Source organism: Cryptotermes secundus, unplaced genomic scaffold, assembly GCF_002891405.2.
Source record: "Cryptotermes secundus unplaced genomic scaffold, Csec_1.0 scaffold50, whole genome shotgun sequence".
Classification (NCBI taxonomy): Eukaryota; Metazoa; Arthropoda; class Insecta; order Blattodea; family Kalotermitidae; genus Cryptotermes; species Cryptotermes secundus.
This window is the reverse complement of record NW_019721758.1, coordinates 320,386-342,040: the sequence shown is the minus strand read 5'-3', so window position 1 is coordinate 342,040 and position 21,655 is coordinate 320,386. Positions and strand designations below refer to the sequence as shown.

Genomic DNA, 21,655 nt, shown 5'->3' with positions numbered 1-21,655 from the left:
TCATTGCTTAGCAACAACGAGTAAACAACGGTTGCTAGGCAGAAGCAAGTAAACAGCGGTTGCTAGGGAAATTATAAATACGGTAACCGGCAATAGCAGTACCTATTACGTAACCGTTTTCTATATGTCCGATCTAGGCTACATAAGAAGATACACTGAGTTACAGTGACAGTCTAGTTCTACCGTTCTACAATACCAGTTCAGTGTTCAAGCAGTTCACTACTGTTGTTATCCATCTGTGTATACTGTGCAGCTGCAATAAATCCTATAGGACAGTTCAACTAGTGGTTGTCTATTCATTCATACGACAATCCCACAGTGGTTTTCCAGATGTTCCTTAAACACTATGGACAACTGAAGCAACTTCTGAGGACCAAGGCTCGAAACCGGTAACGATGTAGGAACAACAGCGAAGCGAAAGTTCACAAACAGGAAACCAACTCCTTTGGATAGGAAACTAAAACACTTATTTCGTGATATAATGAATGTCTCAGTCTCCACGAGAAATATAAAATTGAGATGTCGTACAGTGACATCATCCATATCGAAGACTCAACGAAGAGCTTAAAAATGTAATTTTCGCTAACAAAAGCGGAACAAATAAGATTTGTTAAGACATGACATATTAGGCCGTTTAGATGTCCTCCAGTGTATAGGAATGTTCTCAAGATCCTAAACCAAGTGGTCGACTTACACGAAACTTGGTATGGCCGCCGTGTGGTTGGTGACCAGCCCATATTCTTTAGCTTCTGCCATAAATAACAGGAACATGGAACCCATACGAATTTGTTTTGTACCAGAGAAATTCTTCTGCCTCTTGGTAGTCTCTATAAGGTCTTCAAGGCTGTAAAATACCGTTTACAGGCAAACTAATCCTGTACTTGTTTTGGGGGTACGATAGTTAATATTCATACCCACTGTAGCATCTAAATCGATTAATTACTACCTGTAGATTAGATGTTCCAGCTGGAAGAGTTATGAATGGTAAGATGAGGACGTGGAAAGAGATGGTAGCTACCATTAGATGCAAATAGCTCGCCAGATAACAATAAAATTATCCCTGTGCTTGCTTAATTAAGCACTATGCCATTAGGACATATGGGGGAGTGGAGGTATAGTTCCATCATTCTCGACCTGGGCACTAGATGGAGGTGAGTGGTGAGCATCATGCCCCGNCCCCCCCCCCCCCGAAGAAAGAAACCCCGTATATCTTGCAGGAGGCTGGGTGGGTCACAGAGCCATTATGGTCACTGTGGACGCGAGAAATATCTTGACCGTGCAAAGAAGCTAACTCCGGCCGTCCAGGCAGTAGGCCGTTGTTATACCGACTGAGCTATGAACTGTGAAAACAACAGTCAAGATAATCGAAAAGTAGGTCGAGATTCTGACTGAGCACTTCTCGAGTATAAGTCTAGAAGGTTGTTTTTATACAAAACTTAACGGTCGTTAAGTTAGGCGTGCTGAAGTTGGTAGGAAGACATCTAAAGACTTGCATGGTATACACTTAGCCAAGAATAATAAATCAATATAGCTGTGTCCCAATCTGCTAACGAATGGTTACACTGTTCTAGTTTCCTCCGTTTCAATTGTTCTTCGGTCGCGTTATTGGAATCATATTGCCGTCCTTAATTGGTGGAGGAATAACACATAAGATAATTAGACTGCAAACTTCATAATTTGCGACACACAGAAATGCCAGTAGCACTTGTACTGGTGGCACTGTGCAGCCGGAATGCGAGAAAGTAGGATATCAAAATGACATATATCAAGACCTAGAAGTAGATGGAAAGATCAATTTAGTATGTAAACCACGCAATAGGCTGCAAGGCTTCTTGTGGAAGAATTCTGCCATTCACCTGCTCTGAAGATGGAGGCGATACGTTCCTCCGAAACGTCGGCCAAAACGAAGAATACACGGCGCCTAAACCCAGAAGACGACTTTCTTCAATTCTGTATCTGTTTCTTGAGAGCAGCATAGAAATATTTGTGGTTGTATATCGAGCAGCTTGCACTGAACAGAAGGGCAATGAACTTAAAGTCACAACTCGTGGAATTTCGAACTTCCCGGCTTCTGCAGTTCTTCCAGCAGAAATCACTCTTTGTGATGAGAAATCCTCAAAAACTTCGCTTTATTAGCAGGAAAACTGGGGCAGGCAGGCACGCACGCACACACACACACAAATTCTAGTCAGTAATCCAATTCCCCCCCTGTTGCGTATTCCACCCCTGCCGAGCTTCATGTGTTGCCAAACGGTCTTATCCAGATCAGTATTGTAGTATCTAACTCCTGCAAACCACGATATAGAGTATCCTGCCATATAGGCCTGACAAACAAGTTGCAGCATAAGCATGGTCAGCTGTTTTCGTCGTAGTTCATATTTCACCGTAACATGATTATAACCATACCTCCTAGAAGGTAGTGCCATGGCTCAGGCGGCTAGTCGCTAGCTTCCCACCGCGGGGGCCCGGGTTCCAGTGCAGGTAGTGTGGGATTTGTGGTGAACAATGTGGCATTGGGGCAGGTTTTCGCTGAGTATTTCGGCTTCCGCTAGCAATACTCATTCCACCGACTGCTCAAAATTCATTATCTACCATCCGAGGCTGGTAAAATAGGCCAGGTAGTGGCCGAAGTACCAAATAGACTCAGTCTTACCCAACTCCAAGAAAAAAAGGAACTAGAACATTCTCAGCTTTGAACAGACGAACTTATTTCCAGATTAAACCAAACTAAAAACATATATTCCATATATTTACGATCCAAATCGTAAATCAGTTTATACTTAAATTATGAACTTCTCGTGGGTACCTACAACTCAATTTTTCGCCGAAGACGGGACAAGATGTGAGTCCCTTAAGAGGGCCCTTTCCTTACCCACCGTTTCAATGTGCCCGGAGGATCTTGCTCCGTTTCTGTGTCCCCAGCCTAGGGCCTAAGCTACCATTCCTCCTGCAACACACCAATGCAAAAGAACCAAATCCTCAAACTACACACATCAAATCTGACGATGGAGAAGTAGCTTGTTGCTCCGAAACGTCGGTATCAGCCTAAGAACAACACTACTCTCAATAGAATATATTTTCAGCTTTTCTCGGCCTTATTATTTGCTTTCATTCCTTACTCTTTCTCTCTCAATTCTTCTTTCTCCATTAGTTTCTCTCTGTACATTTTTGTCGTATTTTCATGCCTCCCCACTTGTGATGGGGAGTGTTCCTCCATACAAAGTCAAGGAAGCACGGAAAGTACGCTTAAGCATCCATGAATACTTTGTCATTAAATCCTTTGTTCTCAGTGCTCGTGCTAGAAGAATTTCTGTCCTCAATAACAAACGTGACGAAAATACTAAAATACAACGAGGAAAAGCTATAAAAATAGCCAGGTCATTTGGAAAGAAAGGAGGTTCAAAAATAAGGATGGAACAGTTTTAATTGCTCTCGCCGAAGAGGCCAAGAATTTAATTCGTGATTTATGTGAGGAATTATTACAAAATAATTTGTTTACTGTTTTGAGGATAATTTCTGTTCTACTATCTTTCTTTCACGCAAGTTCTAAAATTATTTACACATATCCTTTTAGGTCTGGAAAATGTTCCTTTCCTCTGAAGTTTTAATATAAAATCTGTATATGAATTTAACGATTTTCTGATGCTTGTTACCTGCTCCACACATCGCAAACCTCTCACTTTAGACCCTGACAGTATCTAACGAAAATAAGTTTACCGAAGTTTCTAATTATACACTTTTCGTAATCCCTTAATTAAATACTTCAAACTTTCACTCAATTTGCCTGGTCTTAAAAAAGGGGAGCTGAAAATTAAGTTCTGAAAAAGGCCGCGCCATAGCTCAAGCGGTTAGTCGCTGGCTTCACACCGCGGCGGCCCGGGTTCGATCCCGGGTCTGGTCAAGTGGGATTTGTGGTGGAGAAAGTGGCGTTGGGGTAGGTTTTCTCCCAGTACTTCGGTTTCCCCTGCCAATCTTCATTCCACCAATTGCTCCATAATCATCCTCACCTATCATCTGGGGCTGGTACAATAGGCCAGATGTAACCGCAGTAAAAGGGACTTAGTCCCACCCCACTAGCAGTAAAAAAAAAGTTCTGAAGACAATACTCGAATTGGCAGAATTTCGTGTTCTTGCCAACTGCCTCTGCAGAAGGAAAGCGCAATGAACTGCAGTCGATTGGTATCAACTTCCTGGATTCGACTTCAGACGTTTGAGAATCACAAACATTTATGATTATAATGAACCTGTAAGACCATATAGTCTTACGGAGAATATTCTGATTCAACACAGTTCTAACATCTCTACTCTTTGTCTAGAATTTAAAGCATGCTTTCGATGAGGACAGCGTTTCAGGCCAGGAGTGCTCCATTTATTAGGGAATGGCCTGTTTCAACTTTGCGTATCGATCTACGAGCCGCCATATTTCTTAATAACCTTCAGCCACACCCGCTATCTACCTCACACAACCAAGGATTTACTTAACTTCCAGTGAATTCTACTTAACACTTAAGACACAATTAAACAGCACAGCATTTCACCTAGTGAGAGCCGGTATTGTAGTACAGTGCAACTCAAATTGTCCCCTCAAGGACACTATATTCTTCATACTCCGACCGGTAAATCTGGATTCATGTGGGCGATCGGGTTGGAAGGCGCAACTTACAGAATCTTTTAGATTGTTCTAAGCTTTTTATATTTTATAAATTGCAGAGGGGATGCTCTTACGGGAGTCTAGAGAAAGAAATCACATGACCTTGACAGGACGGATGAATTTCCCCACACTCTTGTGGATATTATTCACAGAAGTGGATCATTATATTGATGCATTTCCTGTCAGCCTCGTCATGAAAAGTGAAACACTTGAAATAGACTTGGCAAGACTGTCTTTCTAAAAATTCTTACTTCGAGCGTAACATACTCAGTTTTAGGTTAGGGTTGCATACCACAAAATATTAGGTATGGCCATCAGAATTCACTTTGTACATGTCCTGTTCGTCGCCGACATACATTGAAATCAGATCACTCTAGTGATTGGCGAGGAGTTCCTTTATATTTTAACAAGCATAAACCTAGTACAGGTTTCAGTGGTGACCTCCATTGGAACTACCAGTGCCATTTCTTTTGTGATACCAAGATCATTATCAACAAAACGTATAAAAATATCAAGTTCATTCGTAACGCTAGCATCTATTTTCTCACGCCATGCAAAGAAAATCGATTTATGGGACACGATATTTCACAGTCTTCTGAACATTATCACCACATAGCCAATATGCTTACACGGAAACCTGTGTTATCTGTAAAGTTTGTAGGATAAACGCAAAGTTATGATTACATCCAAATAATTTTAACCTAGGTTGACTGTGGAGGCGAGAAGCTTCACGTTCAGGACACCCTGTCCCTTAATAAAGAACCCGGTACCTGATGAATAGAAAACTGCGTGGAACCCAGAGTCGTATGAACAGAGTGGCAGTTTATTCCTGCCCTCTGTGGCGATCCAACATCAGTTGTCTGAACCATACGAATTACATAAAACACACTCTTCTGTTTATTAAAAATATATCTACTGTGGGTTTCTGAGGCATGACCTGCCACCTGATTCATATGGGTGTTAAAGGGCTGTGGTATTTTGACCATGCAAAGCATAATTACAGGTTCTTTAATTGCTGGTGGATTGATTTGTTTGACGAAATATTTAGTTTCTGGTGTTTGAATTATTTACTGAATCTGATATTTGTGTTAAAACACCCAGATATTTTTATTGGACGAGATGGCCATAATGCGTTTTATTATTATCTTATGAACGGACTGAGAAAGGAGCAAGGAACAATAGAAATCTCTTTCAACGTTCCCGGAATATTGGGTGCTCCGTTTATCAACATCTTACCTGCAGCCAGAGGGTTGTTTGATCAATAAAATATCTCGCCCCTCCTCATGTACACACAGTGTAAATGTAAATATCTTGTATAATAGAATACAACTCGTCATGGATGTCGCTTTCATTCACGATGAAAGTGGTCTAAGTTAGTTTGTGATTTTAAAATGAAAAAGATTTCTCGTTTAAAAGATTTCAAGTTTAGGCCTGATGCTCTAGGGGTAGAGATCTTGTCTTCTCTGCAGAATGTCTTGGTTTATAGATCAGTCAGAAGTAGTGCGGATTTTTCGAATTTTTTTCTTTCCTTCACTTGTGAAGAAGGAGATATACAACAGCCTCTCTTCGCCATTGTGAATCTGATACAGCATTCACCTGAAGGTCTACTGTCCTCATTGTAATCGGGAGCAAACTGACTGCTTCCGTAAGAGATACTGAATCGTATCTTTGTAGAGGCCAGAAAGGTCAGACATACGGGCGTAAATCATGAAAAATTACAAACCGAAGAGATACACAAGCGATGAGTGAGATCCATGTTGGATGTGATTTTAGAGACAGAATTAGTTTAAACTTCGTGTGAAGCAGAGGTTACATTGGCCCTGTCCGTACCAACGCAAAAGTCGACCAATAAGCAGCGGATACTTCAAAATACCAAACTTCCCCAACCTGATAAAGAATATCGTACAATGTCATATGAATCCCTCGTATGCGTTCACGTTATGGAAACATCATGTGGAAACAGGATACCACTTATGTAGTTACGTGCCGTATAAAGTCTAACTCCAAGGATGGGAGTCTATGTTAGGAATCTAATAGGCGCTCATCTAGTCAATGAATTCACAATTACCGTGTTCATAAAGTCCCTTTAATGAAATCTATTCTAAGCCTTGTGAATTCAGTCCTCATTCTCATGACCTCTTTCTTTGAGATCATTCTAATATCATCTTTCTATCTAAGCCAAAGTCCTCCAAGAAGGCTTTTATATTCACGACTTTAGACCGAATTTCTTAAATTTCTCCTAAGTACCATGCGAGATACGTGCCCTGTCCATCTCATTCTTCCTATTACATCATCTCAGAAACATTTAGTAAGAGAGCGCAACTTCTGAAGCACCTCGTTTTGCATTTCTCTGCAGCTTCCTCAACACTCTCACTGTACGTGTGGCCTTTTTCTGGACCTAAGCAAGGGGAAGAAGCCTCACGGTAGTGTTGAGAGCACAACATAACGAGGAGCTTCCTATGTTGCGCTCCTCTGCAAAACAAATGTTCTTCTCGTAAGGGCTGGGACTAGTTTCTTGTTTTGAAGTTTCAAGTTTTAAAGTCACAGTTATATATATATTATTCTTTGCGGTTTTAGATAAGAGTTGGGATGACAACTCTGAACTGAACGTTATCTAGCCCATACAACTTTTCATAACGTGCTAGTTTTACGTACAGTAAAGTGATGTTACCTCCTTGCCCAACCCCTAAGCTAGGGGACCAATCTTTACTGGCTCTCAGCGGAAGACGTCAGATTTCTTCCCTTCTTCCTGGTGACTGAGATCTCAATACCGCGTTCCGTGTAATGCCAAAACAGGATTTAAGGGAATGGTAGGACTCTTCCCATCCTGTACTTATCACATGCCTTCACTACCAGCAGGAGTACTCTGTTGAGTCTACTGACAGCAGGCGTCTCACAATGTACGTTGCTTTTCATTGGCATACCACTTTTGTATCCAACCGTTCTGATCTCACTGCCAATTGACAACCTCTTTTACGTATTCTGATAGTTGACCCCGAAGTTTCAACAGCGCCAATTCGGAAATCTGCAACTGGACATAGTCCTGAGCCAATTGTCGTAGCATACTGATATAGGATCGGTGCAGTATGTAACTCCTTCCTGGCCTTCCAGGTGGCCACTTCCGAGGAGGCATTTGTACGCATTTATTACTGGACTGCCAACTAGTGTCAGGAGCACAATATGACTGCCTACGAGAATCTACTTACCCATTACTTCATTGTGTTGCTGTTTCAGCAAACCTATTGAATTTTGTGTTTAAGGAAGCAATGTGAAATAATGAAATTAACTCTAAAGGAACTAAGTTAATAGAGCAAGACAATGTTCAGATTACCGAGATGAAGTGACAGTGACAGGAGAAGCAGCTGCGCAGATGAAGAGCGAAGAATTAAGATCGACAATAAAATTAAGTGTATGAGGGTGTTGATGGACAAGTGGCTGAGCGGTTAGGGTGCTTAAATATTTAGGTAATCTGATAAAAAGAAAAAGAAAATTAATCAAAGAATCAAGATGGGAACTGATTCAGGCAAGCGATGTTATTATGGTTCAGAATATTTTTTAAGTCTATAACTGTGAACATGTCAACAATTAAAATACTTAAAACAATGTTAAATCAATTGCGATAAATATATGTGAAATACTTAAAAGGAGAAGAGACGATAGAAAGTAAATGAAAGAGAACATAGAACTATTCGCATACAAGAATTTATGAAAAAACCTGAACACATGTTACAGTGTGTGCTACAATAATGAAACTGTGCAGAACCTATGTTGTACTGGAAAACAGAATCAGATCAAGAGATCTGGTGAATGATAAGCAGCAAATAAACATTCACATTCTGCCAATTGTTTTAATTTCAATTCACTGAAGATGAAAATCCAAGAGCAAAGCTAATGTTGTTTACCGATCCCCTTGTCACATTGTATGGTTAGAAATTAATTTTCATCTTTTCATCGAATATTTATAATATTGAAAATACATAAAGAGAATTTATTTATATATATACATATTCGGGATAGCGCAGTCGGTCTAGAGACTGGCTATAGGCTGGACGACCGAGGGGTCGGAGTTCGAGTCCCGGTAGGATCAAGAATTTTCTATTCTCCACGTCGTCCAGACCGGCTCTGGGGTCCACCCAGCTTCCTATCCAATGTGTACCGGGGGCTCTTTTTCCGAGGGCAAGACGGCCGGGGCGTGAAGCTAACCGCTCACCTGCAATTAGTGAAAGTCAAGAAAATAAGAATCTATGCATCCACTCCTCATGTGCCTTCATGGCGTAGTGCTTAATTACTTAAGCCCAGTGATAATTTTACCTTATTTTTTATATTCAACAACATTTTTTGGAACTATATGTTGTTTCCGTGAGAATCTCTTAAAACTGAATCTGGCTTCATGTAAAGGAGTTGTATCAGATCGTTATAGACCGAAGTTAAACTCAAGTTTCGGTAATAACTCCCCACATTTCAAGTTTAATCGAAATCCGTTCAGGATTCCGAAGGAAGAATATGATGCTGGATGACTTGGACCTATCCTCTGTGCATTCGCTAATGCGTATTTAGCCTCTCGATTTAAGTCATGGCGATCACAGTCGCCTCGCTGTCGGAGGCATGAAAAGCCTTCACCCCCTCAAACACTGTGATCATGGATTCGAACAGCAATCGAGGCACTGATTGTTTCTCTGCAGTTCTTCTGTGTTTGTGTTGTCCTGCTTAGGGCAGGGCTGGTCACCCTCCCGAGGGTTCATACCGACTGTCTATAAGACCCACAGTTCCAGACGTGTTCTGATGGGAAACTGGCCAGAGGGCTTAATACGACAGGTAGACGACGAAGAAGATTAAATCTATTAAAAATTCTACAGCGAAGGAACGACGTAATACATAGATGAATCTTATTGTCTACTTTAAGGAACTGTAGATGGTTTCTCTGGAAATATGAAAGAAAACCAAGGAAAACTCGATCAGCGTGTTTGTCTTGGGCTAGGATCGAACCGGGAACATACTGATCGACAGTCGTACGCGCTATACTTATACGAACCAGCTCAGATGGATGGACAGACTACTATGACCTTGAAATTTCCTAGACGATTTCTTCATCATAATGAATTTCGTCGTAAAATGTGAATTCTCTAATAAGAAGAAGTGAAATATAAACTGTACTTTAAACCACTTTAGCCTGTAGGAACAAATGTGTCTCTCCTCGGCCCGTTATTATATTGGATCTATTGGGAAAGAAATGTATTATTGACTTGATGCCGCGGTAATCAGTAGGCTGAACGGGCGGTGTGTGAGGGAGGATGACTTATCTCCACTCAGTCCTGTTTTGTTCTTTGAAAAGCTCCGCCCTTGTTTGGTTAGGTTTATACGGCGTGTGTAGTATACACACGTGTTAACATGAAACTAACTCAGGTGAAAATAAAATTTATGTCGGCTTTTTCTTTTCGGTGGGCCTCTTAGCCCTACTGAAAATAAACTGAAGAAGGATCTAACTGCACAATACGCTAAGCAACAGGTAGTAGTCCTCAACCAATCATACTTATATACCTAATTATTTTTCATAGAACTTTTTATGCCTAAATGAAGAAGATTCATTTCTTCGGAAGGGTACGGTTAGCCTTATCACGGGGCCCAATAGTTCCATCTTGATGTGAACGCGGGCAGGATATAGCCGCAAGTAGAATTCTGTCGTTAAAAAAATTCGTCTGTCAATTATTCGTAATGACTAAGAACTCTGTACCGATATATAAAATAGTAAAATAATCATAATGAATAATGAATTCTGACATAATGTAATAATTCTGATCGACCTCTGAAGCCGTTAATATACAGAATGTCCCAGGAGGAATGTGCCAAACTTCGGGAGGGTGTTCCTTATGTTAAAGTATGCCGATATAACCCAAAACACCTATGTCCAAAGTTGAACGGTTACGGAGATAATGGCCAGAGAAGTGTGAAACTTTGACTGGTGTTACACACTTGTTGATTACAAAATACATATTAAAACTGGCAGGAATATGTGGATTCTGTAATGTTAATAATGTACGTAACATCAAACTAACTTGTGAGTGACGGAAAGCCATAAAATTGAAGTACAAAATACTCGCTCGCCATGTCATAATTGTCCTTAGGGTTTCCAAGCACTATACATGACACATGACTGGCAAGCGCTGACGTAATATGGCTGACTGCGCTATAAGCCGACCACATAACTGTATTAAACGTACATTCACGGAAAATCTCTTTTGGAATTTCGTTTCCATTATCTCATGTGGATTATTATGGGACCACGTATGAATATTTCGTAAATTATTTACACCGTCCCGGGTAAACGACGCCTCATCACTGAATAAAATGACGCTTAACAGTTCGGGATGAGCTTTTATCCAGTGGCAGAAATCCATACGCTGAGCATGGTCGCCTGGTTCCAGATGTTGTACCCTTTGATCATGGTAAGGATACAACTCTTCATCATGTAAAGTTCGCCACACCTGCATACGTGATACGCCGATGCGAGAGGCAATTCTACGAGCTGACAGACGCGGACTTCTCTGAACCATCTCAAGAATGTTCTCTCGTGTGTTTCTCATTCGTACATCCTCCCTTTCAGAGTGCACAGAATCACTCGGAAGAGAACCAGTATCACGCAATGTCTGGTGAATTCACGTAAATACACTTCGAGAAGGAATCCTTCGATCGGGAAAACGTCTTTGGTATTCTTCAACAGCAGCACGTGCATTGCCAGCGCAAAATCCACACACAAAATGCATATCACAATATTCCACGTGTGAAAACACAAAAGGCATTTCAGCAACTCCGCACAACTAATTACCAACCATTCACGACCCCGCCGCAACGTACTCTGTAAGCAGCGCATGAGCTTACGACTAGTGTGAATCACGACCCTCAAGGACAAACAGATAGGAGGTCTCAGCTGACAGGTATAGTGCGTGGACCCGCCAGAAGACCACACCTTTCTCGGACCATTATCTCCGTAACCGTTCAACTTTGGACATAGGTGTTTTGGGTTATATCGGCATACTTTAACATAAGGAACACCCTCCCGAAGTTTGGCACATTCCTCCTGGGACACCCTGTATAAATGAAGATAAAGCAGAGTGGCTCTTACTCGACTTTCTCCTATCCACTTCTAGGCAAAATGAATGAAAGTAGAAAACGCTTCCACTTGGGACATTAAAAATTTTATTTCCTCCAGTATATTGGTTTTTGTTAACTTTTAAATTTAAATTGAGAATAGTTTCTCTGTACTGTGCATAGGAGGTAAGAATTAATTACTTTTGTACTAAATTTTTGCAGCTTGAAATTCGTCTACGTAATATTTTTAAAAGACTGTTCTTGCTTCAGCATTATTTCAAATTTCCATAAACTGCCATCGCAGGATATTTGAATCTGAATATGTGTGTGAGTCATTATCCTGCCTGCCTTCCAAACCCCTGAATGTCAGGTCACACACAACAATATTCTGTTCAGTTGGTTCTTGTGTGTGTCCAACATTCCCTTCCCTTTGGGACAGAATCACACGCGCACGAAAAACAAATGCTTAGAAATGTATTTGGAAGCAAAATGGGTGAAGGGGATGATTCCGATAATTGAATACGAATAAAGGCCGCGCCATATCTCAAGCGGTTAGTCCCTGACTTCCCATCACGGCGGCCCGGGTTCGATCCCTGGTCTGGTCAAGTGGGATTTGTGATGGACAAAGTGGCGGTGAGGCATGTTTTCTCAGAGTACTTCGGTTTCCCCTGCCAATCTTCATTCTACCAATTACTCCCCAATCACCCTCACCTATCATCTGGGACTGGTACAATAGGCCAGAAGTGGCCGCAGTACAAGGGACTTAGTCCCACCCCACTAGCATTAAAAAAAACGAATGAATGAATCCTCACTGCAATTCAGATAACTGCACCTATTAATGTACGCTTTCATATCTAATCCAATGCTACATAGTTGATACTGTTTACAAAATAAAAGATTCATCAACTATCAGTTTTTAAGGCTTAGTATACTACCTGTAATGACAACAGATCAAATGAAGAGGAAAAGAAGGCCATCTCTTACATCACCATGCATCAAATAAACTGTCAAGTGTGTAGGGGTGTGACCATAGGCGGGGGTATGAATTAGATATTGGATTTATTTGACCAGTTGTATACTCTACTCAGAACCACAAATAATTACAGAGCTATTGCTAATCGCACTTTACAAATCACAACAGCACCCGCTAATCTTTTTTCCAGTCTGCAGTGTCTTCAACAGACGTTCTCTAGCAACGGCTTCTAACAGTGGAGATTCTTCAGCTTTCCGCTCTCACTTTTTTAGTCTCTAGCAAATATCCCTCAATTGAACCCTTGTCAGCTGTCAACTCAATTATATCGTCATCTCTTCTAAGCCTCCGTTACAGAGCTCGACTCAACTGCCAAATTATACTAATTTGGTCCCAGGCTGGCGGCCATGTTACACCAACCTCCTAGTCTTCTCTTCACAGGCTGACTTTCAACTGGCAACTGACAACTCTCAACTAACTGTAGCGCCATCTCTTTTCAGCCTCATATGCAGATCTCAACTGAACTGCTAACCCTCAACTGACTGGATAACACAAATTATCTTTTTCTAACTCCTCGGCACGGACCACATATAAAACATCCCCGTTTCCATTGTAACTATATTATTGTGTGCGTCTAGTTTCCGCGGGACGTGTTAATCGAGCCGTTGCTTAGAAAAAGCCGCTTGTTTGTTCGTTTATTGCCTAGCAACGGCTGTACTCGTCTCTTGTTTCGAGGTCTTTGCTTAGCAACGGCTCTAAAAGTCACAATACTTCAGAGGAAGGATATGTTCATATTATCATCAGTATCATGAGTCGAAGCGAGGACCTGCTGAGAAGGAAAGGCAGAAGCATCACTGCTTTAAATAGCTTGTTCGATTCTTACATGTTGCTACATTTCTTGAACATAATATTGTTAGAATGAATCAATCATTATCATAAAACTTCAGAGAATCGCCTATATTTTAATTTCAAGTTCTATAGGCACAGTTCACAGGCATACAGCTCATACTCAAGAGTTAGCCAGAGAACTCTCATGAAGGTCCTTTTCTCTGTTTATTTTTTCACAGCGCGCCCTCAAAGTGAACGCTAAGCAAACTTGTTTTACAACACGGGGCACATTCTGATAAATCATTTTAAAGGCAGAGTGGCCTGATAGAGCGGTAATAAATGTAACCAAAATTTGAGAAGTATCTGCTCCTTGGCAGCTGAGGCACCTATATAAAGCGAACTGGGGCTCGAATCTCGGTTTCTCTTTCGTACTACGGCAGTACAATTAAAAAGGCAAAGGCAATCTTCTTCGACTTATCTGCAAATTCATCATTAATCATTGTGTCTTTGCCTGGGAAAATCTTGTACTGAGCACACTCTAGTGATATTCTGAGAAGGGCGTGTTCTGTTCAATAAAATGACTGAACGAAAGGCAGCGGTTCACTACTGCGCCCAGGGCTGAAAGTTTCTGGGATGAATCAGCTGGAACATTCAGCTGACTACGGGTACTATACAGCGCAGAGATTAGGAATGAGTGGAACTTAACATCCACACTCGTCGCTTCCATGGCGTGGTGACGAATTTTAGTTTGCTTTGATGAAGACATCCGCTCTCATAAACGTTGGTTTTAATTCTGTTTTGATGCTGTTGTTCGCCCGAGAAAATTGCAAAGTTCTTTTTATTCGGTTGCTCAAAATTATTCTTGATTTAATGAAATCCTGAGTTTCATTAATCATGCTCACGATATTCCGTTGATTGAACGAACTCAGCCTAGTCCATATGTTAATACGCCCTTATTCTGCGTTTCATTTCAATATTATCATCTTCATATCTTCGCTTAGTCCTCCTAAACAGTTTATTTGAATAAAAATTCCCGACTATGTTTTTAAGAATTTCCCATTTGTACCATAATGTTACATGTCTGTCCTTATTTCAAACCATCCCGTCACTACTGGACGAAGAGGAATCACAAAGATATTGGAAAGCTGAAATCCCAATCTGATTGAACTGAGTTTTATTGGCGTTCTCTGCAACTAACGCGCAGATGTCCATGTATGTAAATTAAATATGTATATATTGTTTCATGTATGCTTTAAATACGTATTAAAACACTACAATTAGAGGCACAAAACAAATCTGATTTCAGCGCAGTCTGAAATCAATAAAAAGGTTCTTCTTTCGCACCCCCTTCTCGGCAATTGCTTTCTGGAAACAACGGTTGTTGAATATATTGAATATAACTTCGAAAATATGTTCATAACATCTGATATGTTTGATTATCTCGAAAAACTTAATAAGTTTGGAGGAAAACCTGTATGGTGGACAAAATGTGCATTTTATTTTTCTCTCAAACTTTTTCTTCGAAACGCTTGTATCGCCGAAGAACATTTAGCGAGACATGCATAGACACGCATGTGAGTCTGCATGTAAAGCCACTGTTATACTTGCCCGATTTAAATGAAAACCTAAACGTTTCGATAATTTTAGTAAAATTCTCCAATGCGAAATTTAATGAAAAACCATTAAACGGTTTTCACTTTGAAATATGCAAAGAGATGATAAGAAGAGAAGCCCCCACATACGAGGTACATTCACTTGAAGTACTCGTACGTTGTGCGAAACACGGATAATAAACCGAATAAATATAATTTAGAGCAGTTTTCCTCAACGACTGTCACAGACTGCTGCCGATAGGCCGCTTAATGTATACCTGCTAGCAAACATGGCGTTGTATTCCGATAATTACAAATTACTATTGATTAGCTTTCGACTTTTCTCGGGTTTCTTTCCATTTTATGGCTTGCTTACTTTGTACTGAAAATAACTTCCCCTCCTCCTCCTCATCTTCTTCTTTTTCTTCCTTCTCCTCCTTCTCCTCCATCTCTTCCTCCTCCTCTTCTTCTTCTTCTTCTTCTTCTTCTTCTTCCTCCTCCTCTTCCTCCTCTTCTTCTTCTTCATCCTCCTCCTCCACCTCTTCTTCTTCGTCCTTCTCCTCCTCCTCCTCATCCTCCTCCTCCTACTACCACCACCACCACCATCATCCATACCAATACTACTAGAACTATTATTATTATTATTATTATTATGTCTTATTTCATTGTTCTCTCCTGTTAATGTTAACTTTAAATTTTCTTGGAATTATTCTTAATCTATTGTCATTATGTAGACTCTCAAATTTTGTATTTGTTTTTTAATTACTTTTTATGTATTTCTATGTACTCATGCTAACCTTTTAACAGGCCTCTGTGCTGTTAAGTTGCACGTAAATAGACATGAATTGAATTGAATTGAATTGAATTAGGATGTTGAGTTGCCACACGAATAAATAAGAATTGGGTTATTATTATTAACGATTATGTGTGTATGAATGTGTATTGTCCTCTCAACACATAATGGAATAACCATTCGAAATATACTTGTTTTATTTTTCTCACCTGTTAATGCTAACTTTAATTTTTCTTGGAAGTATTATTGATTTATTGCCATTATATACGTGTAGACTGTCTTATTTGTATTTTGTTTTAGGTATTCCTGTATTTCTGTGTATTCGTGCCAACTTTGTTATTGGCCTCTATGCTGTTAAGTTTGCACGTAAATAAACACGAAATGAATCGAGTTATTATTATTGTTATTATTATTATTATTATTATTATTACTATTACTATTACTATTACTACTATTAGTATTGTCCCTTTACTTTTTCGGTCTTCCAGCGATAAAACTAGTCGTGTTACGAAGAAAAGGGCACTGAGTTTTGGGGGACCAGTCACTGCATTGCCCAGCACCTCACGGATAGCGAGAGACGAAGCAGGTTTTCTCGCATCCCTTCCTACGTAACTGATTTAAAACAGTTTATGATGAAGTGTTCAAAGAATATTGGCCTTTGTGAAATGACCTCTCTTCGATTTTACTGACATATAACGACATTTATTTCTACTACAAGTAAATGTTTAGACATAGAAGTAGTAATTTAATTTGTGAGCTGTCATTTACACCGTACAAAAAATTAGCTTATTGGGGGGTGGAGTACAGCTGGTTCCACTCGGTACGGCGGTCTCTGACTGGCTTATTTTACCTGCCCCGGGTGATTATGATTATAGAGAATTTTGGTGGAATTAAGATTGGCAGGGGATACCGAAATACTCGGATGAAACCTGCCCCAGCGCCACGTTGTCCACCACAAATCCCACTTGACCAGACCCGGGATCGAACCCGGGCCGCCGCAGTGGGAAGCCAGCGACTAACTTACACTGTACAATATGAGACAGACATGGTATCAGTGTTGCCAGACCATGAACCAGAAAATGTTAGGAACCTCTGGCTCAAAGATTTCCTGTCTCCATGAAATCTGAGCTATACACTGGGGGCAAGGTGAAAATTAATATTGTAGTATACTGGGTTGTAACAGCGAATGGTTTCGAAGGTGGTTACGGCAGTTTCGCGTGAACTACTGCCTCCATCTTAAGGTAGACGTGGACTAAGACGGAAAGTAAGTTACATAGGAAGGTTGGCCGATGAGAACGTGGAACATGCCAGACCTGTAAGAATGTCTGGCTTGCTCAAGAACTGTACTCACCCTGCAGACTGTAGGCAGGTTTGAGGCGTTGGGGGCCAGGCGTCTCGGTAACTCCCTGGTGGCTGGTGTTGTGAAGGTGTAGGGACTCCAGAAGATCGATACGGTCAATACTGAGTTCCTGACCCGTGGCTGCAATCACAAATGAAAATACATTACCACAGGAAATGTAAACTTTATACGGAGCAGCGGAAACGGCTTATCCTCATTTGAGAGCTACCGGCTCCGGTGCCTCATCCTTCAATAATTTTCCCCAGTACAAGAACAGTGCTTTAAGCTAAGTAGCGGCAGTTTTCTCCTACTCCCTATCATCGTCCATAATTCCTCTACCGCATTCCATACGACAAAGCTTAATCACGGCAGTTGAAAAAAATCGTAAAATAATCGAATAGTTAAGGCGCTATTTCCAGAAGGAACATTTTCGAACCTGTTTTTCTGTTGACCTACCATAAATGTTTCTAGATCTGATCAAGACTTTTAACGTTTAGAGATTTCATTTCTCTGCTATCTGATCTGGACGAAGAAACTGCTAACCATACGCTCTCCTCTATGAAAGAATGAAAGAGGCTATTCAGAAGGATTGAAGAACCTTTTATAGGCCTATACAGTATAAACGCATGTACTTTTACAGCTTAAAAGAAGTAGAAATTATAACATAATAAAAAGTTTTTTATTTAATTAATTGTATATTTAGAATCTACTCTCGATAATATGAAGTAATAAGTAAATTTGTTCTAAGTAAGTGTCTTCAGTAGAGACGTCATCCACTGATGAAACTCTGAATAATACGTATAAAGTAAAAATATAAAATTGTCCCTGAACGTAAATAAGCGCCATGCCATGAAGATGTATTTTTTGTTTCCTTGGCACTACAGCCCCAGTTGGCCTAGGCGTACCTCCATGAACTTCTCCGTTCACTTCGGTTTTTCTAGATCTTACACATTCGGTAGGACTCCCTGGGCGAGTGATCAGCTCGTCGCAAGACCTCTACCTGTACACAAACACAGAAAAACGCACACAAACATCCACGCCCTGAGTGAGATTCGAACCCACGATCCTGGTTTCCGAGCGAGCGAAGACAGTGCACGCCTTAGACCGCTCGGCTACCGTGACCGGCCATGAAGATGTATGGAAGAATGAAATTAAAAGTTCCACGAATTCCTTCATTCTACGCTAGCTGGAGGTGAGTCGTCGACTTCACGCCGACTGAACGGAAGTCTGTGTGGGTCTCACAGGTGTTCTGAAAACGGCGGGTAAGATAAATATCTCTGCCCCCCCGACTCGAACTCCGATCCTTCGGTCATACACACTGTCGCTTAGACATTACACTTATAGAGTCATGTCGACTCCCTAATATAAAATAATAAAATACAAAGCGTGTAATATAATACGTTTAAATATCAGCGCATCCTAGACTGTAAACAAAGTTCTGGTCCACGAAACGTTTTCATCTTTGTATGGTAATGTCTAGGCTTCTGTGTAAAACACCCGTATTACATGTATATCACTATTCATTCTCGAGGCCAGAAATATTTAAACAATTCCTGTGACAACTTCCTCTGAGAAAATTGAAAATCCTTTTCGATAAATTGGTCAACTGGTCTTTTCAGTCAGCAAATGGCACCAAAATACAGCAGATTTCCGATTAGACTCGGCTGAATTATTCGCGGCTTTCTTTAGGAACTGACTTGTGTGTCAATGTCAAATACTAAACTTCAAAGGAAGTTGTTTTTTAAAAAGAAGAAGCACAAAGCGAATGGAATTCTACTTCGCTTTTGCATTTGTACTCGGAAATTCGAGAAGGCTTTCTTTGTATAGTTTTGCTTTTTAATGTGTAAAAAAGGCACGGGAGGGTCTCACAGTCTGCACTCATATTTCTACCGCTAGCTTTCGAGCATTTTTCCCTACCGCTGTAATATTAGTGTAATTGGCTTCACACACAAAATGCTCCTCGTAAGCTTCAGCTGATTAGAAAAATAAATGAAGAAATGAGGAAAGTGAACTCTTACATGTGAAGGAAACCGTTGACTATTACTGGAAAAACATTGGCAAATGAAAAGAACTAAAACGAAATAAAACATGATTAAGGTGGGGAAGGGGGGGTTGTGAAAGACATTCTAGGGCCTTTGCTCATTCAGGCATTTCCACTAAACAAGCTCATTTGATCTCTTCTCATGTGCGGAAATATGCATTTTCAGTTTCGCCTTATATTATGTAAATATATGAATTTTAGTTGCAGTAATGAAATTACATTTATCACGGAATGTACTGCCAACGATAAGGCACAGCCCATCTGTGGCACCTGCACTTCCCATAAGCAGTTAGAACGTTGAAAGTCCACAAAATGTAACTTAAAGCTCTCAGACACTCAAGAACACACTAGCAGTTACGATATGTTTCACAAGGCTCCGTGCTTCGATTGTTTCTAGCCATGTCAGTACGTAGGTCAGGATGTGACCCGCGACAGGCTTTTCTAATCACGATAATGAACTTCCGGGAACCACAAAAGGCGGAGATATTTTGACTAGCTCAGCTCATTAATATAGTCAATACAACAACTATTAATCTTGTGTTGATTCCATAAATATTAATTAGAAATAAACAATTTACAGCAGGAAGGAACAATATAAATTTAAATAGGAACTAAATGTTAACTATTAAGCTTACGGAATAAAAGTGATAATTATACAACAATTCACATTGTTTTCTGTAGCCTATATGTGGACATTCATAATTCATACATTACATGTTTAACATACTCAGACCACGAGTAAAAATGTAATAGCCATCGGCCCTTCTGGATACATGGATCTTCTTCGACCTTACAAAAGGAAGCAACTTTGAAATATTCTTGTAGCTACAATAACAGTGCATCTTGCTAACCCCATGGAGCTGAGCCTTTCTTGAGAAACCGCCAGTTGAGCAGCTATTCGGGAATTTCTCAACACGTTATGGAACTCGAAAGTTCATTGCCATGTCCACAAGAGCCCTCCACTGGTCCCTATGCTCAGCCAGATCAATCCAGTTCATACACCCCATTCTATCTCTCGCAGATCCGTCCTAATATTATCCTCCCACCTACTTCTAGTTCTTCCCAGTAATCTTCTTCCTTATAAGTTTCCCGCCCAAACCCTATATGAATTCCTCATCTCCTCATTTGTGCTATATGACCCGCCAATCTAATCTTCCTTGACCTGTTCATTCTAATTATTCTTTTCAAAGAGTATAAGTTATAGAGCTCCTCAGTATGCAGTTTCCTCGAACCTCCTGTCACTTCATCCCTCTTCGATCCAAATATTCTCCTCAGCACCCTGTTCTCAAACGTCCTCAGTCTATGTTCCCACCCTTAATGTCAGAGACCAAGTTTCACAACCCTACAGAACCACAGGCAAAATTATAATTTCGTATATGCTAATTTTTAGGTTTCTGGACAGCAGACGAGAAGATAAAATTTTCTGGACGGAAGGTGGTAAGGATTGCCCGAATTCGGTCTCCTCTTAATTTCCTCATGCATATAATTTTGACAGTTTCCTATCCAGAATGGTCTAAAACAAGGAGACGCTTTATCACTACTCCTTTTTGTAACCGTTCCACTGCTACGCAACTTATTTAATGTAATCAACTTTATTAATTTGAAAGCTTAATTGTTCAAAATGAAATGCAGTGAACAAGGGTAGTGAGACATAGGTCAATTCTTGTATGTAAGAGTAAGCGTCTTCTCACGCTTACAACAAGAAACAGGAAACCCGTCAAAGGTTTATTAGTGGAAAGCTGCGTTAAAGAATAGGGTAAAGAAATCTTTTGTAAATTCAATACTTGGCAGTTTGTGCATGGCATAACTTAAAAAGAGTGAAGTTTTTAGGGCCCAAGCGACGCTTAAACATTTGTCACTTTCTGACAGAAATACGTTGGAGTCAAAAATCCTTAAACGTTTGTAAGCTTTAAGCGGAGTGGAGGAATATCTAATTAAGATACTCCTATTTTTCAAAATTAGCCAATCACTAAAATTTAAGGGTGTGACAGGGCAGTGACGCTGGTGAAAGCAGGAATTGAAGGTTTGAGGAAGCGTCATGGTTTAGCGGCTTTCGGAAACCGGGGGTCGTTAGAAACAGACGTAATTTCGGAAACCGGGGGTCGTTAGAAACAGACGTGAATTCGGAAACCGGGGGTCGTTAGAAACAGACGTAAATTCGGAAACCGGGGGTTGAAAGAAACAGACGTAAATTCGAAAACCGGGCTCCGAAGCAAACAGACGCAAAAAGTCGAAAAGCTGCACTCGTAGAATTAGCCGCAAAAAGTTACACACCGGGCTCCGAAGCAGTTAGACATAAAAGTTACTGATATTGAAGTGTATCAAGAAGTGGTTAAACAAGTGTTCAATAATAAT

General features: G+C 40.4%; 1 protein-coding gene across 5 annotated transcripts in view; it reads right to left on the bottom strand.

Annotated features, from left to right (window-relative positions):
* The window catches only part of LOC111875599 (protein kinase C-binding protein NELL1), a 238,612-nt gene that overhangs the window by 64,517 nt on the left and 152,440 nt on the right, over positions 1 to 21,655 (bottom strand). For all 5 annotated transcript variants that reach the window (XM_023871964.2, XM_023871965.2, XM_023871967.2 and 2 more), the window contains exon 2: positions 17,272 to 17,400. In XM_023871964.2, the coding sequence (XP_023727732.1) occupies positions 17,272 to 17,400 (129 nt within the window). The remainder of the gene's footprint in view (positions 1 to 17,271; positions 17,401 to 21,655) is intronic.